Source organism: Cladophialophora psammophila (assembly GCF_000585535.1).
Source record: "Cladophialophora psammophila CBS 110553 chromosome Unknown aczJe-supercont1.12, whole genome shotgun sequence".
Taxonomy (NCBI): domain Eukaryota; kingdom Fungi; phylum Ascomycota; class Eurotiomycetes; order Chaetothyriales; family Herpotrichiellaceae; genus Cladophialophora; species Cladophialophora psammophila.
Window position 1 is genome coordinate 376,165 of NW_006912933.1, and position 25,454 is coordinate 401,618.

The 25,454-nt window shown below is 52.6% G+C and overlaps 10 protein-coding genes across 10 annotated transcripts; 4 read left to right on the top strand and 6 right to left on the bottom strand.

Annotated features, from left to right (window-relative positions):
• Positions 1-1,577: 1,577 nt before the first annotated feature.
• A1O5_07807 (dihydroflavonol-4-reductase) lies at positions 1,578-3,003 on the bottom strand (the record flags this gene model as incomplete). Its single annotated transcript, XM_007748395.1, has 3 exons — positions 1,578-2,031; positions 2,092-2,641; positions 2,766-3,003. 3 exons carry the CDS (start codon positions 3,001-3,003, stop codon positions 1,578-1,580), a joined length of 1,242 nt encoding a protein of 413 aa, XP_007746585.1.
• Positions 3,004-3,448: 445 nt separating this feature from the next.
• Positions 3,449-5,376, top strand: A1O5_07808 (uncharacterized protein; the record flags this gene model as incomplete). Its single annotated transcript, XM_007748396.1, has 5 exons — positions 3,449-3,547; positions 3,600-3,674; positions 3,729-4,093; positions 4,194-4,596; positions 4,651-5,376. The coding sequence occupies 5 exons, from the start codon at positions 3,449-3,451 to the stop codon at positions 5,374-5,376; spliced, it is 1,668 nt and encodes a 555-aa protein (XP_007746586.1).
• A 1,190-nt stretch (positions 5,377-6,566) lies between these two features.
• Positions 6,567-6,806, top strand: A1O5_07809 (uncharacterized protein; the record flags this gene model as incomplete). The annotated part of the gene is made up of 1 exon (XM_007748397.1): positions 6,567-6,806. One exon carries the CDS (start codon positions 6,567-6,569, stop codon positions 6,804-6,806), a length of 240 nt encoding a protein of 79 aa, XP_007746587.1.
• A 575-nt stretch (positions 6,807-7,381) lies between these two features.
• On the top strand, positions 7,382-9,598 carry A1O5_07810 (uncharacterized protein; the record flags this gene model as incomplete). The annotated part of the gene is made up of 1 exon (XM_007748398.1): positions 7,382-9,598. One exon carries the CDS (start codon positions 7,382-7,384, stop codon positions 9,596-9,598), a length of 2,217 nt encoding a protein of 738 aa, XP_007746588.1.
• A 226-nt stretch (positions 9,599-9,824) lies between these two features.
• A1O5_07811 (uncharacterized protein) lies at positions 9,825-11,670 on the bottom strand (the record flags this gene model as incomplete). The annotated part of the gene is made up of 3 exons (XM_007748399.1): positions 9,825-10,575; positions 10,613-11,459; positions 11,514-11,670. The coding sequence occupies 3 exons, from the start codon at positions 11,668-11,670 to the stop codon at positions 9,825-9,827; spliced, it is 1,755 nt and encodes a 584-aa protein (XP_007746589.1).
• Positions 11,671-12,070: 400 nt separating this feature from the next.
• On the bottom strand, positions 12,071-12,725 carry A1O5_07812 (uncharacterized protein; the record flags this gene model as incomplete). Its single annotated transcript, XM_007748400.1, has 2 exons — positions 12,071-12,362; positions 12,415-12,725. The coding sequence occupies 2 exons, from the start codon at positions 12,723-12,725 to the stop codon at positions 12,071-12,073; spliced, it is 603 nt and encodes a 200-aa protein (XP_007746590.1).
• Positions 12,726-14,042: 1,317 nt separating this feature from the next.
• On the bottom strand, positions 14,043-15,789 carry A1O5_07813 (uncharacterized protein; the record flags this gene model as incomplete). Its single annotated transcript, XM_007748401.1, has 3 exons — positions 14,043-15,283; positions 15,339-15,644; positions 15,717-15,789. The coding sequence occupies 3 exons, from the start codon at positions 15,787-15,789 to the stop codon at positions 14,043-14,045; spliced, it is 1,620 nt and encodes a 539-aa protein (XP_007746591.1).
• Positions 15,790-17,395: 1,606 nt separating this feature from the next.
• A1O5_07814 (uncharacterized protein) lies at positions 17,396-18,937 on the bottom strand (the record flags this gene model as incomplete). The annotated part of the gene is made up of 1 exon (XM_007748402.1): positions 17,396-18,937. One exon carries the CDS (start codon positions 18,935-18,937, stop codon positions 17,396-17,398), a length of 1,542 nt encoding a protein of 513 aa, XP_007746592.1.
• A 454-nt stretch (positions 18,938-19,391) lies between these two features.
• On the top strand, positions 19,392-20,270 carry A1O5_07815 (uncharacterized protein; the record flags this gene model as incomplete). Its single annotated transcript, XM_007748403.1, has 2 exons — positions 19,392-19,773; positions 19,843-20,270. 2 exons carry the CDS (start codon positions 19,392-19,394, stop codon positions 20,268-20,270), a joined length of 810 nt encoding a protein of 269 aa, XP_007746593.1.
• Positions 20,271-20,981: 711 nt separating this feature from the next.
• Positions 20,982-22,941, bottom strand: A1O5_07816 (uncharacterized protein; the record flags this gene model as incomplete). The annotated part of the gene is made up of 2 exons (XM_007748404.1): positions 20,982-22,615; positions 22,668-22,941. The coding sequence occupies 2 exons, from the start codon at positions 22,939-22,941 to the stop codon at positions 20,982-20,984; spliced, it is 1,908 nt and encodes a 635-aa protein (XP_007746594.1).
• Between the last annotated feature and the right edge of the window lie 2,513 nt (positions 22,942-25,454).

The window sequence follows — 25,454 nt, forward strand, 5'->3', positions numbered from 1 at the left end:
CCCTAGGTCCACCAGCTGGGGTCCAATTATGGGGCAAACCAAACTGAGCAAGACCGAGTCAACTGAACCCTCAGAGCCATGTCCTCACCCAGTACCCCGGACTACCCCGGTTCGACGGAAGAAGCTGAGTGACGATCAGCGATTGGACGCGCAAGCGATCTCGACTGGGGGGGTCGAGACCTTGGGGTAGCTGGTACTCTAATCGCCCTACTAACCCCTTGCCCCCGTCGCCCACATGAAGAGCGAAGAGCGAACCGTGGCTTTGACGAGCCGCGGTTGGAGGCTGCAGCTGGTGAGAAGATTTTCCGCATCTCCGTCTCATAGGCTAGGGGATCCAGACGGTTGAGCACAATCCTTCACTAGGCCACACGTGGAGCAAGAGACAAGGAATTTCCCCACTCGCAAAGGAGGCCAGGCTGGACGAAAGAGGTTGGAAGAGTCAATGTAGCGTGGGCGAGAGTGAAGCTAGGGAATGTTCCGTTTAATGACCAAGGTCCGCTCTTCATCCGTGCCGATTTATCCTGGCCGGGACCGTTTCAAGAGAAGTACATGGCTGGGCGGCTTTGTGCCGGTGGAATATGCATACTCGGCTATTCAAGCTGTTGTGCCCTCTTGGCTCTCGAGCTGCCATTGATCACGCTTACCGAGTCGGCAGCATCGACAAGAACTCGAGACAATCAAGACGCCAGGGGAGGGCCTTGGATGAGCCTCAGAGCCAGTCTCGTTGGCCAATAGAAAAAATTTTCTTTGATGGTTGCGAAGTTGTGGAGAACCCGGAGTAGGCTTTGTGCCCCGGGGGGTGGGTTGTGGAAGAGCACGAGGACTGAGGAGAGAAGGAGATAGAAAGCAAGGCCGCAGACGCGGTTCTCGAGAAGCGCTAGCGTGCTGCAGCAATCCCGAGAGCTGTTCTCGAGACAGACGCTAGTTCTCTCGAAGGTTTGCAAGATGGAGCTGGGCTGACACGGTGGCCACTGAGACAGCGGCAAGGGAAACGAATTCCATGGGGCTTGCGAAGGGCTTGGAAGGGTCCAAGGTCAGGTGAGTGGGATGTGGTGACTCGGTGGCGGGGAGGAGGAGATTGTTGAAGAGGGAGCGAGCACCCACGAGGAGGGGAGCAGAGAGGTACAAGGCACTTCGTAGAGAGGGCGGAGGAAAGCAGCAGAGCGCGGATACATCGGGCACGAGACAAAGAGTCAGGGGAGTCAGGAGAGACTGACTCGCGTCTGACTCGCTCTTGTCTACGTCGGCCATCATTCTCCGGCTGGAGCGGCTGCTGCTTGCTTGACTTTGACTCGCCCATTCCGAGTCAAACTCCACTTTCACTTCACTTTCACTTCACTTTCACTTCACTTTCATTTCACTTTCACGTCACTTTCACTTTGACTTTCACCCCCCAACTCACTTGCCCTGTTTAGGACACGAGGATGGAGGATTATTATATGGGCACATGCGATCATCTCTGATGTACGTGCCTACCGAGTAGTCGCACTGAATGGACTCCGACCCAATTCACCCACAGCCTCCCTCCTCCATCTGAGCCAGCCTCTACCTTCCATGTAGTCACTTTCACGCAGTACCTATATACCAGAACGCTCTCCACCCTTTTGAGATGCCTCCAAGCCGACAGCTTGTATGACAAAATCAACAACAGATTGTTGAAAAGATCTATATGTGATGCCCAACTCCCTTGCTGCGGTTGCTCCATCGAGATCATATGACTTGTCGATCTCTTGCTTTGCGTTAGACTGACAGACCCTTGATTTGCCCCAATCAAACTCTCTGACGATGATCTCGGCTGCCTTCTGATAGGAGAATCTTTCTGGTGAGGCCACAGTGAAACGGCGATTACCTACTTGTGGCCTCAACAGCGCTTCGACATGCGCCTGAGCAAGATCCCTGACATCAACCCAAAGAGGCACTCGAGCAACGGGCATTGGATCGGCGCCAGAAGCCACTTCCCACACTTTGGCCGCGCTGTCGTTCAAGTCTTCGAGTCTGGCCATCGGGTGGACAAATGGCCCAAACACCATTCTGCGAGTCGCTTGGTCAGTAAATTCTACATGCCACGGCTACAAGGAGGATGAGTCTCACGGCGGACAAAGCGTTACAAGGTCAAAGGTAGGGTTCTCTTTTTCCATGAACTCCCAGGCCGCAAGCTCTGCAAACTTTTTGGAGCCCCGGTAAGCAACCACGCCGGATGTTTTGCTGTCTGCCGCTTCTTCATATGTCAGAGGATTCCAGTCTGCTGCAGTGTAGGTAAAGTGTGGAGGTGCCCTTCGGTTGACATCAATGACGGATGCAAACGACGAAGTGATGACAATTCGTCGGATTTGCGGGGCGTTGGCCGCTGCTTTCAACACCGATTTCACTCCATTTATGGCAGGTAAGATGATATCTTTCTCATTGTCTTGGACGCAGTAGGTCAATGGACTGGCCACATGGACGATGCCATCGACACCCGCCACAGCTTCTTCCAAAGAAGTGGCTTCTGCAAAGTCGGCGATCAGGACACAGTCGAGCTTGGAGGCATAGTGTGGTCTCGCATCACGCAGTGCAGCCCCTTTGGCGAGGTTCCGAACAGCAACACGTACTCTCAACCCGCGTGCCAGAAGGTTGTCAACCACGTGAGCTCCAATAAACCCTGCCTTGGCACTTAGCAAGCTCCCCCTTGTGGCTGTTACTGGCAGTTGAGTTGCTTGCCTGTTCCTCCAGTCACTAGCACTTTTGAGATTGGTGTCGCAGCCATGGCACAACTCCAACCTCACTTGCTAAAAGGAGCTGGGTTGGAAATCTCCAATAATGCACGAAAGTATATCCAGGAATTTTTATCAAGGATGGGCTTCGAACAAAGACGTGGCCCTCATTTGTCGCATAGACATTAGTATTCTTACCCCAACATGCTTGCATGTCCCGGTCCTTCCCCTCATCGGCGTACAGTTGCCGGCCACGCGTCTTGAGAGTTCCGGTGGAACAGAAGAGAAGCACGACATCTTCACTCCGCATGTGGTTCGCTCCATTTCTCATACTAAAGGATATAGATTGACACGAGGTTTGTGCTACTGACAAAAAGAAAATCCATCAGAGGTGCCAGTAGGTGGCAACTACCCTACCTCACCAGTTTTCCGTGGATTTAGGGCATACATGGAGGTAGCACAACTGTATGCACGGCATAATAGATAGAAGAGACGGCAACTTTGGGAAAGGCCATCTAGTTGAACTGCATATGTAGGATGACAAGGATGAAGATTCGAGATTGCTGTTCTCAATGAACGCGCGGGGTAACTGGCATGTTCGTTGTCAGCCTCGTCGCCCCAAGTTTCAGCCTTGCGGTGACGTACTGTTTCCGCCGCATGGTTCAAAATACTACCGAGTTCACGGTGAATCTCCGACCAAGTCAAATGTAAGAATCCAGCAACCGCCAGCCCTCTTGACCTGCGCATCTCCTCTCATGGAGGCCGAACCGAGAGGAGGCTCCGCGGATTTGTCAAAGTCGGCCAAGACAGACCTCAGTGCAGAAGAGTATAAAAAGGCGGCGGTCTTAATTCAGGTCCCGAACCGGCGATCTCTTGTCCCAATTGCCAACGATTGACCAGTCCCAGAAAACTTACCGAGGACATCGCACGCGTCGCCAGCTAAATGGATTCGGCTTAGATGCTTCGACACGGTGGTACGAGGTCAGGTGTGACACAACATTTGTGCTGCGGTCTTGACTGAAACAATCGTGACAGGCGGTGCGAGATGCCCAATTCAAAGAACATACGTTACCCAGACCTCCTATTGCTCCCCATGATCACTCAAATGCGAATGAGACGACGACATCCCCTGCATGGCTGAAATGGAGTCGCGCGACCGAGGTTGCTCGCAGGGCTGGCGCCGACGACCGTTCTCCTTCAATCTCCGACTTTTCCTCAGATGAAGATGTTGAGGATGCTGAGGGCTCATCCAGCGCCCTGACTCAAGAAGAGATGGAAGAGGCAAGAAGAAAAAGAGCCGAAGGCAACGTCATGAGAAAAAAGGCCGCAAAGATGATGGATTTGCAATACTTTCTCGAGATGGTTGACCAAAAACACCGATATGGGAGTAACCTACGCAAGTGAGTGCCCCTTCGGCTCAAACAGATGGATCATCTTCGAAAGAAACATTCGTCGGAAGAGCCTAGCACCTTTCGGCAGAGGCTCATGACGATTGATCAGATACCACAATTATTGGAAAACACAAGACACCGATCAGAACTTCTTCTATTGGCTTGATCAAGGTGACGGCAAGAACGTGGACCTCCCAGAGTGCAGTCGAACCCGCCTAGATAAAGAGCAAGTCCGATACTTGTCACGAGAAGAACGTCTGAACTATCTAGTCAAGGTCAACGAAAGTGGCTTATTGGTCTGGGCTAAGAGTGGTGAACTTGTCTGGACCAAGGATGAGCTTTTCAAGGACAGCGTCAACGGAATCGTCCCCATAGACGACTCGGCGCCAAAATGGAAATACAATGTGCCACCGCAGGGCGAGAGTGATTCCGACACCAGTACTTCGGATGAATCAGAAGATGAGGATGCAAACACGGTGGGCGACGAAGGGGGAAGATATGTCAATGAAGAAGTACGTGCTACCTTCGACAACACTGCCCGGTGAAGATCATTGATCAGACACCAGTTCCATAGAGCCCGAGGGCTGTCCAAGGTCAAGTATGTTAGTGCCGCAGTTCTGTTCAACCACATGATCAGAACAAGCTTGAAGAAAGGACACAAGTGGATATTCGTGTGCGATACCTCGTTTCGACTGTACATTGGGTACAAGCAATCAGGGGCATTTCAACACTCGTCGTTCTTGCACGGCGCACGCATCCTGGCAGCAGGGTTGATCAAAGTCAAGCATGGCCAATTAAGAAGGCTATCACCTCTAAGCGGACACTATCGGCCACCAGCAGCGAATTTTCGAGCCTTTGTGCGTAGCCTACGTGATGAAGGTGTCGACATGTCCCACGTGTCGATCTCTCGAAGCTATGCGGTATTGGTTGGTCTGGAGAGCTACACCAAAACACGCAAGCGCATCAAGGCCGCCGGTGAAACCGTCATGCACGAGAAGGACAAGCTGCTGAACCCGGAGAAGGTCAAAATGGAGGAAGAGGCGAAGCGGGACAAATCGCAAAGCGCCGAGAAGGAGAGGCTGTACCTGGAACGGCAACGGGAGGCTCAGCAGCGAGAAGCACACGAGCGCAAGGCTCAGCGCAGCTTGACTGGCAAATTATCGAGTGCGCTTGGGAAACTCAGGTTTCGGAAAGACAGCACTGGCGATGCTCCCGTCGGAGAGGAACAGGCGAGGCGAGTCCTGGGGACGGGGCCGGAGGACGGCGTGCCTCCACCAGAAGGTCAGCGCTGAAATTCATAGTAGGAAGTCCGCTTGCTTGCAGTTTGGAGGTGGGCGTGGAATACTAAGCTCTTTCAAGGCATTTGTGCCCTTGTTGCATGAAGTCATACTCCATCCTCCGTACTCTTACTCCGTACACGGTGGTGGCGGTGGGAGGGAACTGGACCCTGCTGTCGTCAGCCTCGCCTCGCCTCGCCGTTACGATTGCATGCGATGTATCATGACGTGGGTTACCTATTCTTTGTACTTTACTCTTAGCCGCTAGTCCTCCGTACGTTCCGTAAAAAAAAAAACCACCGCAAACCCAGCAAGCACCCTGACCACTTCAACAAGTATTAATAGTTTTTCAAATCAAATGCCGTGTCTGGTTAGTGTTAGTTATTATGGCGCCTTTCGCCTCCAAGTCAAACAATGCCTTGCTGGGTTAGAGCCTTGTTAGTCATATCACAGCCGCAGCGTGCTCTGTGCTGGCATATGCCTCAGAGGGCGAGTTGGTTTCTCAGGCAGGTCTATGGGTAGCATAAATACCACAGATGATGACCGCGTGGGTAGGTAGGCAGCCCATATATGCAAGATTTTCTTTCGCGTCTTTGCCCGATACAACAGTCGCCGAACGAAAGATCAAAGGTCATCTTAGATTCCACCGCATTCACCTCGCTCGAGTCCTGCTGCGTATTCTTTCATCTTCGCGATCCAAAAACTGTGTTTCCCAAAGCATTCTCGTTTGGACCGCCAACACCCTGGAATGTGCCGACCGGCGACTGCTATTGCGGAAACATCAGGATCGAATATACCGGCGAGCTCGTACGGACCGTAAAGTCTGAAGTGCATATCGTCCATTTCCTCGGCCACGGCCATCAGAAGGGCAGATTGGGTCTACCAGCCCAATAGAAAGGGTGGAGCTGAAAAGAATAGTGACCGTGACCATTTTGAAGGCCCTTTGTCACTGTGACAATTATCGCCGCTACACCAGAAGCATGTACAGCAACAGCTTCGTCATGCCTAGTGCCAATTTCAGAGGAATCTCAGGTACCCCAAAAGAGATCTCGAAGACTGCAGACAGTGGAAAGACAATCACCAGTTGCTTTTGTCCTGATTGTGGTGAGTGCCGGTCAATTCTTTTCTCTTCGCTATTCGCTGCTGCACAAACATAAAGTCTGGTAATGTCGAAGTTTTGGTCGAGTCGGGTGATGGGTACCACAATGTGGCGATACGGTGACGCCTTTGGAGAGATTGACGGGATGCGAGTGATTCAGGCAGGCATTGTGGACGACATCGATGTCATCGACAACATCCAAGGTGAAAATGAATTCTTCGTTCCGAAACGCGCCACATGGATCAATGCCCTCGATGGTGTTCGTCAGATAATGGAATGTCTCTGCGTGTTGCGGCGCACACTCGCTGGGGAACGCTTCGGATGGTGCGGCGATCTACACTGCTGAGCTCTAGATTATGTGGGTGTTGATGAATGAGTTCTAGGCGCATGTTGACTCGAGAGGCATGTGGCTTAGGTTAGACAAGTTAGAACGGAGGTGGTATTGGAGATTGTTGGACTGTCGACTCGTTGGTCAGGATGCTGCCAGGTCTTGTTATCCTTCCATATTCGTCCTAGCTCAATATCAAATCGTCCAGTCCTAATTCGGCTAGTGCGATATCTCGGAATCCGACGTATTCTTCGCCGTGGCTTCGCCCTTCACCAATCACACTCATTCCATCCAGGCATCAACGATTGCTCTTTGTCGCTCCTTTTCAAGACACCTGCCTATCAATTGCTATTGCTTCTTGAGAGTCAAACTTCGGGGTTGGTGCTGTGCGCTGCACCATCTAGCGCATGGCGTTACGTTTTACCTTCACAAGACATAGGCACCGGCATTTTCGAATTCCCCCTTAGATTGCAAGACCTGGCCGGGCAAAATGTCTATATAATGTATCCATGGCTTCAGCAAACCTCGACTGTTGACATGCAGGTAGGTGTCTCTTCATCCCCTGTGTCTTCGCTCACAACCCCCATCAAGCCATGGCCAGGATCATCATCATCGGTGCCGGCATCTCAGGTCTCAGCACCTATCTTTTCCTGCGTAAACATCTGCTCCTCTCCAACCCAACTCTCTCATCCCAAGAAGAACGGTATGAGATCAAAATCTACGAAGCATACGACATCCGCCAATCCAGCTTCAGTGGCTCGCTGACGAATCCCACCACCGGTGACAACGTGGACGGATCAACCACCGACCCGCTCCCCGCTTCTGAGACCGAACCAATCTTCACCCCTCAAGCAATTGGGTCCGCCATTGGTATTTCGCGCAATGGATTGAATGTCCTGGCTCGCCTGGGCGAACCCGTGGATTATCAAGGGGACGTCCGGAGTGCGCGGTCGAGCATGGTCGAGCAAATGGCTACTCACGGCCATCCCATTGAGCGATGGGAAATCAGCACAGCAAGAGGATTCACTCTTGTCGAGGTCAATCTCGCACGAGTTGCTGAAAGGCCAGCCCCACGCAAACATGGACAGTCAGAAGGTCCGATGACCGCAGCTCAAGATCCGTGTCGATACCACGCCATCATGATCGCGCGCCAATCGTGCTGGGAGATCCTGCGCGATCATGTCCTGAGAGACTCTCCCGACGTGGTCGTCCACAAAAAAGTCGTCGACGTGGTTATCGGCGATGGAAAGACACGCAATGTCGTCAAGTTCGAAGATGGCTCCCGAGAAGAAGCCGACCTTGTCATTGGAGCGGATGGACTGAGAAGTGTTTTGAGGCGGGCGATGTTTGGCACGGGCGAGGGCAAGACGAATGCGGATGCACAGAATCGCAAGAGGCGATCTACTACTAGCCAGACAAGAGAAGGAACCCCGAGCTGGCTGCGAACCGTCGTCTCATACTTCCGTATCCCGATCTTCAAGTCCGGACGCTCCGCAGACGCAAAAGCCACCCAGACGGACTACATATCGCCACACTACGAAGGCCTCGTCGGCGTCGGCGGCTTTGTGCCTTCGTCCGTGCTGGAAGCTACAGGCCACAAGCCAGGCACCATGGCCGTCGTGTTCGGACCGAATGGATTCTTCGGGTACGGATATTTGACATCATCCACATCGCCGATCTCGTTGTCCAACAATGACACAGCGACGAGAAGCGCAGAGACCACTTCATCAATAAACCTGCCTCCGCCGCTCTCCGCACCGGGGCCCCTGGCAGGATGGTGGTCGACATTCTCCAGCCCGACGCCATTTCCATACTCGGCCTCGGCTTCCTCATCTCCGTCTCCATCTCCAGCAGCCGGGGTCTTGAACACAACCTCGGCCACAGACATGAGCACGGTCCCGAGCACGAACGTAACCCGCAAACCCACGGAGTTCAACAAGCCGCTCGCCCTGGCCGCCCTGCTCGGCCGCCACGCGAAATGGCACAACCCGACGATCCAGGCGATCTTGTCCTTTGTGGAACAGGACACCGCCACCGCCGCAAAGCAACAGCAGCAACAAGAGAAGAAGAAGAAGAAACACAACCCCGCAGCCGCCACCGCCACCGCCACCGCCGCCGACGATGACAACCTCCTATTGAACGGAAAAGGAAAAGGAAAAGGAAAAGGTCTCGACGCAGCATACCCGACCTGGACGACCCCGGAGCTGCCCTCGTGGTCATCGCGCGGCCGCGCCGTGCTGGTCGGCGACGCCGCGCACGCGCTGCAGCCGTCGAGCGGGCAGGGCGCGTGCCAGGCGCTCGAGGACGCAGAGGCCCTGGCCCTGTTTCTAGGACATTACTTGTCGGCGGCGTCGTCACCGTCATCCCCGGACTCGTCCTCGTCGGCGCCGGGGGTTGGTGCTGGTGCTGGTGCTGGTGCAGGTGCTGTGGCACGTAGTAGCGCTGGGCCCCCTGCTACCGCCGGGCCGGACGCAGACCCAGTCGCAGACGCAGACATGCGCAAAGGCAAAAGGAAAGGCAAAGACCAAGACGCCGACACTGACGCCGACACTCACGTCCACGCGTCGCTCCAGCGCGCCCTCGACGCCTTCGAAACCTTGCGCAAGCCCCGCGTCCACGCCATCTACACGCGCTCGCAGAAAATGTCCCGTATGAAAGGCGACATGGGCGTCGTTGCCGAGTGGGCCATGTACCTCGTCATCTACCTCATGACGTGGTTCCGCGATAGCTACAATGAGGAGTTGCTCGCGTACGATTTGCCACGGGAGGTGGAGAAAGCTTTGGAGCGGGAACGAAGTGATGCGCGCTAGGAACAAGGACATGGAACTAAGGAACAAATATGTAGGAGTAAGGAAGCAGGAAAGTCCCACTCTTCCGAGCAATCTTGATTGTATGCTGCTTATAAGTGTGAGTCCAACGGCCGCCGCCAGCACGAAATATACAGTCTAACCGTCATCTTGTCCTTGGAGGCATTGCCATTCTTGGTACAAGTCAATCTCTCTGAGCACCAGGATTCATCGTCTGAATCCCACACATTCATAGAATGCGTTCCTCACTTGCTGCCTCCCACTCGGTGGCAAAGAGCCCGATCCTTTCATCCACATCCTCCTCAAAATCCCACTCCCAATTGGCCCAGTCCTCCTCGCAGAGGGTTTCGTCCAGGAAGCCGACCTCCGAATAACGTTCATCGTCAGTGAAGAATCCTCCATCGTATCTTCCTGAGTCTGCTTGTTCGACCAACAGCGCGCCGTGACACTCTATTGGGACAGTAGAGACTGGACTCGAGGTAGCTTCCGGGGTGAAAAGATCGGTGCTCGAGTCGGATTCATGTCCATCAGGTCGCAGCGAGGGAGCAGATAGACCCGGCTTGCCACCAGCATGCGGTTTCAGCATATCCAATTCGTCCAGCCAGTCTATCGCTTTGAGGACGGCAGAAATGTCATCGAGTTTCTCGGTGATATTGGCAGCGGAGATTGACGGGGGCCACGCGACGAATTGATGTTGGTACAGTCGTGCTGGGACCAAATCCGTGCACGGCAAAAATGCGACCTTGGCTGTTGCACCAGACTGTGCATCGCCGGAGGTGGATCTGTCTTCTTTGCGACTTGGAGACGGTCGAGTTGCCTGCGCCTCACGGCTCCTGCGGACTGCACGAATTGCTGCCACTACTGCGTCTGGAATAGACCGCGGCGGAGGTTTGTCAATCAGCTCGGGAGATGACAGTAAACATTCCCGCGTTTGCTCCCAATTGCTGCTAGCTTGATTTGCCTCAGACTGAACGGTGTTTCTGTTGATGCTGCCATCGACTGCCAACTCATCTTGACGGCAGGGCGGAGTCGGCAGCGTAGAGGCCAACATCACGAGGCACATTTGCTTCTTTCCGTCGCGAGTTCCGCCGTTTTAGATAATCATGATACCAGAAGGGCTCAGGGCCATCGGAGGTGAATAACTGGGCATTGTCGACGTCGCCCGTACTTGAGTGATATTGGATATTCCCTGTTGCTCCTCGAGAGTCGGGGCAATCCACCGGTGAAGAAGGAAGATCCCCATGGGTTGATGAATCATGACTCTCGTCTGAGATGTGACTTGCTTCTGGTTTGTGTCTGGATGATGCTGCCGTGCAAAGAGCAAAGCCTAAACTTTCGCGACGTGGGAGACCTGCACGTTCAGCCTGAATAGAGCCGCCCGCAGTAGGGCGGTAACTAGTGAAGTCGGGTTCTAGCTTTTGTTGACCGTAGGCAAATTCGAAGCACGGATTACTCCAGTTTGGCCGAGCATCATCGGATGGAGGAACGTACTGGAGCTGTGAGTTGTGGTACAGCAGAGGACTCGGAATCCCGACATCATTCAGGTAGTCTGAGTAGTATTCTGGGAGGTGTCTGTTCATTGAAGACTCCAAATGACAGCCCGGGATCTTGATTATGGGTGTCGCATTCGTGGTAGCCGGGATGGAAGGCAGCAGAGAGGAGACAGAATCTGTGAGTAAGTCGATTTGAGGAGGGCGTCGAGTTTCCTTTCTCGTGAAGATGCCGCTTGTTTTCCACGTTGCCGGTAATGTTGGGAGCTCCGGACTTTCAATCGTTCCAGCAGAGTAGTATTCGAGCCACGGAAATAGCTCTTCTTCGCTTGCCGTAGGATCGGTAAGTTCGCCTTCTGGAAGCCAATAACGGTCTGTTGATATGCAGAGTTAGCTAGGAGTTAACACTATAGAAGAATCAATCATACCGTCGTGGGGGGCTTCAAGGCCGACGCGAACGTCGGGATCAAGATGGTATCCTCGATCCTCACAATCATAGTAGCAGTTGCCAAGGCTCAACGAGTCGTGGTCACGCAGCTTTCTTCTTTTCGGGCCTCGCTGATTGTGTGCCTCCAGCGGTGGCATTTGGGACTCACGCCGTCGAGGCCCACGTCTGGCTCGACGGTCTCGACGTGCAGCGCTGCGGACTGTAGACTTGGTTATAGAGGTTGCCATTCTAGTCATAGGTTCGATGTGTGTAGTGATATGCTGAACGAAAGATGCTAGGGATGCGTGAGAGACGGCAAAAAGGTGGTTAGGGAACGAAGGTTAATAATGAAGGGAGATGAAGAGTGGTAAGTGAAAGGATTGAGAGATTGGGCTTCTTCCGCCTTGCCAGTCTGAAGGAAAGAACGAGGAAGACTGGCACATTTTGGGTCAGTTGCGATAGAATTAGTAGTGGTAAGGTGCAATCAAGGGGAGCGCTGGCTTTGAGAGCATCGGACTCTGCTAAGATGGGCATTAGGATCCAAGAGACGATCTGACATCAAACCACGCTGCCGGGCTGCAATGGAGGCTCATGAGCCTTTCTTTTCACCTTTTGAACCAGCGTCTCGTCCTCGTGCTGAGCGTTGAGGCCCATTTCTCTCTCATGCACCTTCTGGACCCTGCGCAATATCCAGAAATTGTAGCAGCCGAAAAGGAGACCCGCAACGCCAACGCAAGACCCCGTCACAATGGCGGTGATCTTTGCCGTCACACTCCATACACCGTGCTGGGCCGTGTAGACGTTAACGAGAGTGGTGATCAAACCGGCGACAGAGTTCATCGTGACTGGTCTGTCATCAACCTGTCAGTCAGTGTTCCTTTGACCGAGAATGAGGATCTCACAAAAAGATGCGGTTTATCAGCCAGACGTAGTTTTTGCGCCAGCGAAACCACAGCCAGAGACATCCCAAAGTGCCGCCGACACAAAACGCTCCAGCAAGCCACAGCAGGCCGATATTGGCAATCGAATGAACAATTGCATGTGTGACTTCATTGTCGCTGTCGTTGTCAGCATCCTGAAACGCCTTGGACTCTTTGAAAGTGGTGAAGGTGCCAGGAACAACCAGAAAGCCGGCAAGAATAATCCAAGTGAAGAGGCTCGCCATGATATTGTATAGCCGAGGGATTCGGTCTAGGTGTAACAGCATCTCCATGTATCGTGTTTGGATGGAGGGTACACGGGTAAGGGTAGGTTTGGACGATAGTGGTTTGGACCGGCTTAAGGCTAGGCGTTTGCTTTGATCCTTGCGTTCAAGGGAGTGTGAACTTCGCGTTGTGGCATGAACCGGCTCCGCTGGCCTCGTTGGTACCGTATCATTCCGTTCTTGGCTCTCCGCAGAATGGATAGTCGAGAGTGAAGGACGAGCAGTCCGCTCGCCCTCCGTCCTCCTTCTATCGAACATGCTTGTTTGAATACAATATAGAGCTCACACCGACAAGAAATGGCAATAGGGTTCTCTGAAATCGAGAGCTGCGATGCTGAAAGAAGCAAAGAAAGCGATGGTCTCGGATCAAATAACGGGGAAAAGGGACTGCATTCAAGATCCCAAAAAAAAATTAAAAAAAATGGAAGAAACAGGGGGGGAGGGGGGGGGGGAGAAATACATTGGAAACAAGATTGACCTAAAGCCATCACAGTTGATACTTGCCTGATAAGACGTCTCTTTGATCAAGGTGTCTGGCGATGCGATATCAAGGAAGCAGCTCGCATGGGTAGCCAGTTGCGGCGCAGGCGGCAAGATACGGTACCATTGTACCCTGTAAACTGCAGGGTGACGATGATGCATTGTTGCAGAATGAATCCCAGCGAGAGACTTGATTGACAGTGGACTGCGCGTCGCTTGTTCAGCGGATCGACAGGTCGTCGAGCGAGCGGCTCGCTAGCAAGACGCTTGGTTGTTGTTGATGTTTGGTGGCGGTGGGGAATGAAACTCGAAATTCGAAACTTGAAACTTGAAACTTGGATAGAATCCCGGCGCATCACAGACGCTAAATTTGGCAACAACAAGCGAGGAACAATAAGAAAAATGTCGGCGTCTGACAAGATTTATCCATACAGCTTTTCACAACTTTGAAGCGTTGTCGGGGAGGAACTCGACCTGTCAGACGGACACTAGAAAGCGGGCAAGTCGACATGGGCGCCAACGAGGCTCTGACGGTTTGGATTGTTGTTACAATTGTCGCCAATATCTCTCTCCCATGCGCCTGATCTGGTTATCATTCTACTTGTATGGCTGTCCTGTATCCCACGCCGTATCCGTCATGTTCCCATGTACCGCACAAGCCATTGCTCCAGGTGAATTGTTCCGGCCAGCTTCATCCGCAAACGCCACAGTCAGGGTTCGGCCAAAACCCTTGGTTAACTCCCCTGTCCCGTTATTCCCGACCAGAACCTCGTACTGTACCTGCCCGTCCAACACCCTCTGCCAGTCTCAAATTCAGTGGTATCTTTCTAACACAAAAACTTCAAGTTAGGCACATTCTTCGTCGCCAACCACAGTAACATCAACCACGTCCGAGACGCGTTCTCCGGTCGAGTTCTCCATACATGGGACAATTGACTTGACCACAGCCGACTCGTTCCTCTCCCTTGGAACGAACCACAACTGGAAAACGCCAATGATAGCAACAAAACCCGCGCACCACCACGCCAGACCAGTAAACCCGATATTCGAGCCCCATTCATACAATAAACCCGCAATAGGCGGTGCCACAGTCCTGCAAGCGGCACCAGCCGAAGCGGCTAGGCCATTGATGCGTCCCAGACAGGCAGGAGACGGACTCGCCTGTTTGAGTAAAATCAAAATTACCGGATAATCGAGAAGGGAGAGGAAGTTTCGGATCGTCAGGCAGGTGTAAATACCTGGGTAGAGCAGGTTTGAGGGAAGGAGTGCCAAATATGGGACGATGAAAAACGCCACTGGATGCAAGATGGTGACAAGAACAAAAACTCGCCAAACACCAAGAAGCTCGGCGGCGAAGGGGAAAGTAACAGCTTGAATGAACAAAGCGATCACGCCGTTGACCGACATGATGACTCCCACGTCTCTAGTGGACAGCCCGAGGCCGCCCGGGATGTCCACCAGGCCGCTAGCCGCAATGGAGATTTGGTTGACGGCCTTATCCTGATAGAAGATGGGAAGGAGATGATCATAGCACATCGAATGGTACGTGTAGATCGAGAGAGCCAACGTCAGCATCACGATCTTCTTGGTAAGCCATTTTTGGGATGCTTTCTCGCTTATGGAGGGTTCGCGAGAGGTTCCATCAGTGTGGAGCTGCCATTGATCATTTTTGGGGACATCGATTTCGTTGAATGTCCCGTATGATTCCTGCCTTAGATCAACAGCATTGTCAGCAGTAGCGCCCGCGGCGGTGATCACGCGGGTCCGTTCGGCAATGTTCTGGCAGAGGCAGGAATCGTCGGCCCCGCCGAGATCGGGATGGGTCTCTTTCAGGTAGAAATAGCCGTTGAGGATGCTAATGAGCATGAGCGAAGCGCAGATGAGGTTCGGGAGAAGCCAAGGGAAATGACCAAAAAGCCCCTGTTTAGAAAAGGCATCTGGGAAAGAAGCTGCAGGGTCTGCAAAAATCCCGCCGATTGCAGGTCCAATAATGGTACCAATGGCCCATACGAACGGCATGATGGCATATGCCTTGGGCTCCCACTCTGGCTTGGTGGTGAGTTCCCCGACCACGGTTTGTATCACGCCTACCAGCGCGTCAGCCCCCGACCGTCCTGGAGGCAAAGATGTGGATTGACATACCAATATTCCCATTGAGCGCCCCGCCAAGGACTCTTCCCGCAAGAGCCATGGTAAAGTTTGTGGAAAAGCCAACAACCAAAAGTGATATCATGGTCCCAAAGCAGCCGAACAGTAAAACCGGCCTTCTGCCTATGCGATCCGAGAGCCCTCCCCATAGCAAAGAGCAGAGAGCTTCGGTGAGGGAGAAGGAGGCAATGAGGACGCCTGCCCAGAAGGAGGGGTCAGCCATTCCGAACTGCTTGACCATAAGCCAGGCATAGGGGAAAATGGAGGTGATGGCGACGGGCTCGGCTAGACGACATATTGCTGTCATGAGTGGTCAGCCAAGTAGTCACGGAATCCGCCGCGGGGGGGTCAAAAGCGAGGCTGTGAACTTACCTAGAACGAGAAATTGACCTGTAGGGAAGGCGTCGGCGGAGGGAGATTGATTCTTTGACCGTGTAAGTCGCATCATCCTTGAATTTGCCCAAAGTCTTACGACCTGTCCTCCCGTCCGCGACCTTTTGAGTCGCAGCACCGGTCAGTCAATGGAGAATGTTGGCTAATGGCGAACCTGCACAGACGCTACCATCGAAGCAAGACAGTAGGTGCACGACACAGCAGTTGAAGCGGTAGATGGTGGAGCAGAGGGAGAAGAGAGAAGCGAGTAGAGAGGCGAGAAGAGCAGCGGGAATGATCAAGTAAATCAAGAAGGAATATGAAGGGAAGGAAAGAGAAAAGCAAAGACGGTGAGGTGGAGGCGTGACAGACTGGCAGCCACCGCAGTTGACTGGGACTCTTGGGCGGAGGTCCCTTCCGTAGGGTTGACCAAGGCGTGAAAGGGTTCAATATTCAACATTTATGTGGGACAACAGTCGAGATGCGGCAGGCCTTTTTGCTGCCAACGAGTCATACGAGACAACATCACCTTACTCGGTACACAAGACACTCTTGATCGCTGGTGAACATTCAGGCAGTGGCGAGACCGGGCGGTTTCTGCGGTTTGTGTGCAAGCAACCAGATGGATCTGATGGGGAAATGGATACAGGACGAGGTAATACTTCTTTAGGCTTCTTTAGGTACCGAGTAGATGCCGCCAAGCCCCGCATTAGCTGGATTGCTGGGGGGCAATTCGCTCACCGCCCGCACTTTTCCGGGCGGTGAGCAGCAAGACGCTGTCTGATTGGCGGGACGGCCACAGATCGGCTGAGATAGCGGCAACCCGGAGCTGAATCCCGTATCGTGATTTGCCCGGGCATCGACAGTTTTCTGCGCCTCACGCGCCGCTAGTCTGAGAAAAAAAATGCAAGGCCCAGGTGACACTACAAGTATTAGGAAGTGGTAATGCTAATGTAGGGAAATCAATCGACAGATCGGCCTATCCAGCAGCCATCGTTCGACGGCCATCAACAGCAGGGATCGTAGAGCAGGTACGGAGTACAAGTGCACAGTGCCAAAGGGCTCCCTGTGCTAGACACCCATTCGGTGAGATATGGAGTCTTTTCCAGGGCTCTATCGACATGAGCAAGTTTTTTAAGTGGGTGCCTCCCAATGTAGGTCCATTCAAGTGGGTAGCCGGCGAGTCGGGTTGGGAGGGTTGAGATTGTTGATGCTGGCAAGTGCCTTGCACCAGTCATGGATGTCCCAGAGGCGCCGACCACCCCGTTCCATATGATAGACTCTCGTACCTTGTTTTGATGCTTCCTGGATGCTGTCCCTGTACAACCAGCGAAAATGGCACCAGAGGGGTCTCGACTGGATGGCGGGGGTCATCATGACACGACTGCCGGCAGTATCTTGCTGGGTCACAGCTTGTGGAGGTTGTCCCAAGGTTGTCGTCGAGGCACTGACGCAAGAGCCCACTCCGACTCCCGAAACTAACTCGTCTCAAAAACAACCCAAGTCGCCGAAAGCGCCGCCGGGGAATGATAATATTGGCTAGACTTTGCCCGATGCGGTATAGAAGCAGAGGTCCCTGGCAGCCTTGTCTACAAGTACTTGTCCTTGGTGCTGGGTACATCGTCCAGCCTTGTCACGCTGTCATTAGGAGAAAATCACTTTATCATCGCCTTCGTCCGTCATCGTGCCTTCTCCTTTTTCTTCCGTAGCCCAAGCTCAGCCTCTCCCCTCAGCACCTTGATCAACATCATCGCTCGATCCTGCCCCGCTGCAGTCTCTTTCCCCAAATCATATATCACATTGACAAGTGCCAACGAGGCAACAAACACGCACACGTCGCCTCCTCGAATGCCCTTCCACCATCGGCGTTTGACCCCCACTTTCCATAGGGAATCAACACTTGTTCGCGCAGCATATAAAGAATTGGCATGCCCGGCTCCCGTTTGGTCAAAAACTTGGAACATGCCGCCCAAAAATCCCCCGAGGAAGAATCGGAGTTGTGGTAGAAATGAGCGAGGTAAGATGGCCTGGAACAAACAAATGCTTCCCCAGGCTGCCCCAATCGACCCCGACACAGCTATTGTGGACCTCAAAACAGCTTCGGATAACGCGTTGAGCGACGCCAGTGGTGCTTTGATCATCTTCCTCAGCCGCAGCAATGCCAGCGCTCCGTAGTACTCGGTAAAGAACTTCGCCAGTTGCGGGAATGAAATCAGCATGTGCCGAATGTATGCCATGAAGCATGACGGGTCCGAAGGGTGGATGAGTGCACACGACAAATGCTGGATGCCCGGGTGTGCTCGTGAGGTGATGGGTGAAACGACGGGATCAATGCCCGCTGGCAGCGTCTTTGGGTCGTTCGGATGCAGGATTGGCGAAACAAAGCTGGGCCATCTTAATCGTGCCATGCGTGCAAGGGCATCCAGGATGTTACCCGGTGTTGGCCATATAACCTTGGGTGAGAGGTTCGCCGGTCGACGCTGAATATATTCCGGAGTGTATCCAAGAATGAATGAACCGTATGCCTCGGGGAAACAATCGCGATCGAACACAAACGCGTGGAACAGTTGGCCCTGCGCGAGAGCAAATAACAGCCAACTCCCCAGCCACGACGGTTTGTTCTTGATCAATGCCGTCTGCTCAATGGCCGTGTATCCGATTTCGAGTGCTCGACAGCCCACATAGATTGCAATCGTGATTCGGAGCTGGTCCGCGGGACAGATGCCCAGAGCGAAACCCGACAAACTGGCTCCAAGAGCTGGGGTGATTCGGGAGGTAAGTGTCGCGTAGATCCGTGGATACCGCTCTCGGATCCCCCGCACCTTCTCATGCAGGAGCTGAAGCCTTAGTCTGGCAAAGATGCGATAAAGTGTTGCGTGAAAGAACAGGAGTGATGACAATGACAGAGCCATTCTCGAATGTGACGCCACGATGGGTTTTCTCGAGCCAGTCGCGGTTGGCGATCTGCGTGCGGCAAGCCGGTCTAAGATCGCGCCGAGGAGTTTGAGAGAGCCATAGGTGACAATAAACACTCGCGATGCAGAGCGAAAAGCAGCTGCTCTGTGGTTGTCCTGGAAAGAAACGGGATTTGAACCGCCCTCGTCCAATTCGCCCTTTCTGATGCCCCGTGCTCTTGACGACTGTCTCGCCAGGAGTCCGCCCAGCAACTCATACTCTCGCTCATTCACCACAAGGCGGATGGGAAGTTGATCAACTGCCATAGTATGCTATCTTGTCAGCCCTCAGAGTCTGGGATGTTCTTCAAGGCTGACGCGACCACAGCATTCCAATCGTGGCGAATGGAGCTTCGAGAGCCTTCAGCACCAATCGTACCCTCTTCTGGGCCCCTATCGGAGCGTGTTGCGATGGGAAACGGGACGATAGAGTTGACCGCTAATGATAGCAAGAGCACAAAGACGATCAAGGAAAGAGTGATCCGAGTGACATGGCTGAGGTTTCGTCAATCGAAATGCCTCGGCTCAATGTTGATGATACACGTGGATACTGTAAGTACCCAGTACGTGAGGCGCTCTCCTGCTGCGCCCTATCTATACGTTCGACCGTATCTGAACTAAGATGCAATCTCGAGTTACTGTACACCTCAATTAACCTCGACATTGCCTTACGTGTATCCACGACGAACAATGCTTGCCGACTTCCTGAGGCCCATAAACCATGAACCTCTTAAATCTCTTTCTTTCCCTCATCAGCCTCTCCCTCGTCCAGGTTGGCCCAGCGCTCGGCGCCAAATCCACAGCAACATCCTTCTGCAAATGCATCTGCTTCAACAATAGCACAATCATTGCGTTGAACCCACCTCCTTCTTCAACGAGCGCCTCCGCAATCCATAATCTCGACATGAGATCTCCGCGCGCACTGGCGGCGGGTGGGGGATCTGATTCCAACCGCGAATCCGGAAAAGAGAAGGAGCCCGCGGCACCCTCACGACCACACCACAAACTCACCTGCGCGGACTGCACGCGGGCCTTCTGCCTAGATTATAACCTGCCGATCTGCAAGAATGCGCGGGACGAAGATGTCTTCACGACATGTTTCCGTACGTTGTCTTCTCTGCCCCATTCAATGTTTCCATACATTCCCCACTAATCAAGTTCACTTTCTAAAGAGCGGGACTCCCTCAAAGACGAAACCGTCGTCGTGATATTCATCTTCGCCACAGCCGGACTGTTGGCCTGGGCAATCGTAAAGCCCTGGATCGACCGATTGAGGGAGAAGAATACATTTACGCCATTGCTGCAACACGACCGAGGGGATCGGCAACATTACACTTCCAATGCACGAGCACAGAATGTGCAAAGGAACTCCAAAGGGCCCCGTCGCGCTGGCTTCGGGAACGTTGGCGGAGGAGAGGACGAAACTGGAAGTGGAATTAGAAGCGGCAATGGAAATGGAAATGGAAATGGAAATGGGATGGGATCACGCAGGGGAGGACAAAATTCTGCCAATGTTCCATATGATGAAGATATGCATGCAGACCAAGATGCCATGGACATAGTCTCCGGCACGCCGTCGGGATCAGGCTCTCGTCCTTGACGTTCAGGAGGCAGTGTTTGAAATGTTATACTTGGATGGAAAAGAGCTTGTCCGTCCGTCCCACTGTCGATCCTGTTGTCGCCGTGAGTAATGATTGCCAACCCCGTTGTACATCGCTCAATCTTCTGGTCCTGGTACTCCCTTGCTCGCCGGAAGTGAAGAGCTGTGTACCGTCCGAACAGCATGCTCAAGCATACATCGATGTCCTCGTCTCACCCATTCTACTCACCGGTGCACTTCAAAGTGACAATTATGTATTTGAGGGCCTGTCTGCTTTTTCATATGATTACAAGCCGTCGAGTGCGATTCATTGTTCCATCCCAACAGTCGCGAGATCTGACTAGATCTTCCCTCTGTGGCACTTACCCAGGCTCGTAAGCAGCATGAAGGAGAAGGAACAATAGACTCGATATCCCACCGTACTAACATTGACCAGCAGCTCACATTTCTTTTTCCTTTTTCTTCTCCGTGGTCTCATCCAAAGCACGCCCAGCTCAAGCTCCATTTCGAAAGACATTGCGGTGCCGTACATGTTTTCTAACCAGCCCATTATGCCCATCCAAGGTCCACCATTTTGTAGATCCCCTGTGCTATGCTGTAAAAGAACAACGCACATACACACATGAAAGAATCCCGCCTGCTGTAACGCTGTCATAGCCATTTCCATGCAATTTTTCATTATTTTGCGTCTGCTGCTCATTTTTTCCCACCTCATTTGGAAGAAATCAGGAATCCCACACGTTCCCGGTTTAGCACGTTCCCCTCGATGATGGACTCCTTCAACCCAACAGCTTCCCAAGCGGCGGAGTTTGCCATGCGCTCCTTATTCGAAACGCGGGAGCTGTACGTCTTCTGACGACGGCCTTCGCGTTCGTTCACAATATCGGCCATGAGTTTCGTGGTAGCGGCGTCTCGAATTGTGGGTGCTTGGATGAAGTTGTTGAAGACATTGAGATTCTCAAAGTCTACATTCAAAAGAATGTTGGAGGCCACAGTGTCTTTAAAGGTGGATGCGGTGGGTAGGATCTCTGACTGTGGAGACGATGGCGACATGTCTGCTGACGAAGGCATGGAGCCAAACACCATAGAAGCCAGTGCCGGATTGTGTTTAGGGCGGCCATCGTCCAGTTGAGGTAGGCGAGATGGGATAACATTGCTCGTGGTGGACGTGCTGTCAAGTTTGAAATTCTTGATGTCAATATGAGTGGCCAGGAACTGAAGGATGAGCTTGATGATGGAGCTGCTGGCGATGAGATAGTCTGATCCATTCATGTTCTTGCCGTGGGATGACATAGGTGAGTTAGCAAGCTCCACAGCATACTTGTAGGTGATCTCCAGAATGTCCCAGTCAAGGTAGCTGGCTAGGAGCCTCTCCGCGCATATCGAGACAGGTTCAACACCAAGCTCAAGGCCAGACACCCAGTATGACAGGAGATACTCAAGATTGTGCACTCTCACAGCCTGAAAATCAGCTCCGGGATGTGGTTGGACGAAAAAATCCTTTCCCAAGACCGTGTCCGAGTAAAGGAAGCGCAATGCAGCTTCAAAGGCGTGGGCCATAACAGGACGAGCGGGATAAAGGCTAACGACATTGCTGGGATAATTGTTGCTGACCTGCTGTTGACGAGTCGCCAATCTTCGCATGCGCAGGCTGCGGAAGAGAATGACAGAATGACAGTAGCTGACAAATGGCTGTGCGTTGGTTGGATTGACTTGAATAAGGATATCAACTCCTTCTTTTGTTGCGTTGAGAAGAAGCAGGTGTTCCTGAAGTGAAGGGAGAGTATTGAACGATCTTGGCACAGTCACAGGCGGGGCGTAGGCTGGGGTCGGGAACTGATGGTAGCCATTGACAGTTGCGTCACGAACAGTGTCTTTGAAAGAGACAGAAGGTTGCGCTTTTTGATATCCAAGGGTAGTCTCTTCTGGCTGCAGCGCAAAGGTACCATTCTCGTCCAATGTCGATTGTGACGAACCAGTCCCGTTCGCGTAGCTGGACGTGGTGGTTGGCTCAGTTCTTTCTGAGAGCGCTGGAGGTGGGACATCAGAATCTGGTTGACGGTTGTCATCCTCTCCAGCTGGGCCTCCGAAAATTTCGGGCAACTTGACATTTGGTCTAGTGACGGTTTCATGTCCATAGTCCGAGTCGGTTGCTGGCAGTTCGATGGTAGGTTCGTTGAGCGCCATTTTCGCTGTTTCAGTCACTGATCTGACATCCCCTCCAGCTTGTCCATCGTTATCGCAAGTGTCTACCTCTTTCTCATCGTCCCCAGTATTAACATGTGCTTCTGCAGTGGGTTCTTGCGCAGGAGAGTGAGAGGGCTGAGGAGTGACAGGTTCTGAGCCTGATGTAACGAGTCAGCGGAGACTGAGTAAAGTCTGGGGGACTCTGCTGACCTGTGAATGGAGACACTTCTTTCTCTCTAGTGAATCCATTCTGAGATACGTCGGAATGGGCCACATTTGCTACAGACTCTGTGTCTTTCTGAAACTTTTCACGGTCGGTAAGTGACTGGGTTGCTGGTCCTGGGTCTACCTTCTCGGGTTCACGCTCGACTGTGATCGCCTTTGCCTTCTGAGGCTTCAGGCTCAGAATCAAGGGTAGTGCCGGCTGAACTATGCGAGCGTATGGCTTCCTGAGCGGTTTGTTAGCTGCGGAATTAGAAGCCATTTTGACGGAGAAGTAAAGGTCCAGGTGACGACCCCCAAGATGCGACCATGGAGATTGACTGAGTGCAACAAGGAGGAGCAGGGGAGCTAGGGAACGAGCAAGGGGGGCTCTGTGGCCTCTGCTGGAGAGAATGAGGAACTTGCACTGTAGCAAGAGCGACAGTGGACAAGAGTGGTGATGGGTTGTCTTTCCAAAACGAAAGCCTCGGAGGGGCAGCAACAGCGAACTTTGGCTTTTTGGCGATGACTTTCGTAAGTCGGGGTGCATCAACTCCGCACTTGCTGGCCAAGACCATCGGAATCGGATTATCTATATCACCGGAGGACCGAGAGGGACGGAACGGCTCCGTACTTGTCATTCAACTGATTCAACGCAGCAGGTCTTAAGCGACTCAGGACTATTCATTGCATCACGAAGACAAGTCTTCACACACCAGGGACAGTGAGCAGGCACGATTCTCTCCCTTCTACTTGTGCCCTAACAACGGCAGGATCAGAGGAACCTTCCTCTCACAATGCTCGTGCGATCTAAATGTGCAGAGCAGTTCTTCCAAAGGGGCCCTTCGGAGAACAAGCAAGCAAAGTGGCGACAACAATTTTCACAGCCGCTGGAGCGCCATGTGGACTACTACCCAGTACTCGTAAATTCGATACATCAGACTTGTGTCAACGGTTTCCCCAAGGACATTTGTCTCAAAACTCGACGACGACGAATATCTCAGTTCCGACCTGTGATGATACTTTGCTCGACTGGCTCATGATACTCGGTATTAATCACACAATCGATATCTACGGGTCAGTCATGCAGACATAGAGGCCATGGTGTCGGGCCAGGCCGCTGTTATCATTGAGAATTCAAGCCTTGAGTAATGAACACGCGACAACTCCCAAAGCTGGAAGGAAGGTGCAATGTGTTCTCGTCCGGAGTACGAGTACATATGTTGGAGGGATCCACAAGAAGAGCGACCGAAAATACTTACCTAGTCCAATTTTTCTGAACTTGATTTCCCATATGTTGAATCTTCATTGGGTATACATGCCAACTGACCAAGTCGCTGGGACAGCATACTTAGGAGCGGGCGCACACTCACCAAGTCCACCCATACGGCGAGATCAAGATATATCTGACGGCATTACAGACAGGATGAGGCCACAAGCGGGTGGAGAAGACCATCTAATCGGAAATTGCATGCTTATGTACGGAATACTTGTTGGAAGTCTTATGTGAGTCTTTCTTCTGTCAGACTGGAGCCCGGAGGGGTCTCCCGAAGTCGAATGTCGCAACCAACAGAGGGCAACTCTTCCCGACAAGGACGGTAGTGATGCTGCTTGAAGAAAAACGAATCGGTGAAAGAGGTGCAAGATGGACGAAAAAGGCGGCTATCTCAGGCGTCGGGTCGCTTGAACCATGTGGCAGAAGACGAAATTACTGTACCAGCACACAGATAAGTGGGCCAATAGCCGAATGTGACGGCAGCGGATGCTGCGTATCATCGCTGATCAAGGCTCCTTGATATCTCTCAATTGCAGTACGGAATTACTCTGGTGCTGGCCAAAATAGAGCACCGAGGTTGAAGAGACTGCGGCGAGCCCTGCACGCTTCTATTGTTGAGCCTGGGGCTATTATGGTTATGACGTCTGGCAACAATTTGCCGGCAGATTAGGCGGCGTCAGGCCAGAAGCTGGAGGCGGGGACTCTGGAAGAAAATCCAGACGCGCTAGACACACCAAAAAAACACGACAGTGGAGAGACGGGCCAGTCTTGGAAAACAACAATTCCATATGGGAGACGCGTCCGTGCGAAATGATTGTTTACATGTTACCCTGTTCATGGGAAGCAGGGCTCAAAGTCAAACGGAGATTTGGAGATAACAACTGGGGCCTCCAAAACATATGGGAAAGATATACAGAGTACTGGGTACATGGTACTTCAAGTATAAGGTATATACACTACCGATACAGGATAGAAAAGGAGCCTCTTCAGCACACAAGTGGAATTCTCACTGGAGGAGAATGATGGCGTTTCAGACAACGCCATTGGCGGTGTGTTGAGTCTATGGAATGACCAAGAATACCACAAATATAACCAAGGGACAACTGGATTTATTTAAAAAGTGAAAAAAGCACTCCAGGGGCCAGACCACCATTGGTGTGAATGGGAAAAGCATGGTGATGGGCAGTGGAGCTTGACAATTTCGCAGTCAGGGGCAAGGCCCATGTATTCCCTTTTCATTGGGCCTCAGAACGAGCTTTATTGAGCCTTGAAGCAGCCATAAGGTTGTTCCCGACAGCCCCCAGAGGCCCCTCCCCATGTGGCTTATGTTGGGGGCAATGTCGGTGCTCACTAGCAGGGGGCGGTCCAACAAGGGTTCCCTAGGCGGCTCTCTTCAGGTGGCCCAATGGCATCGACCAAGGCCCCGAATGCTCTTTGCTCACACCAGCACAACGCCAAAACGACAAGCTGCTTCCATATTCCGGCGGGCCAACTACTGTATGTTACTGTGTGATCCGAAG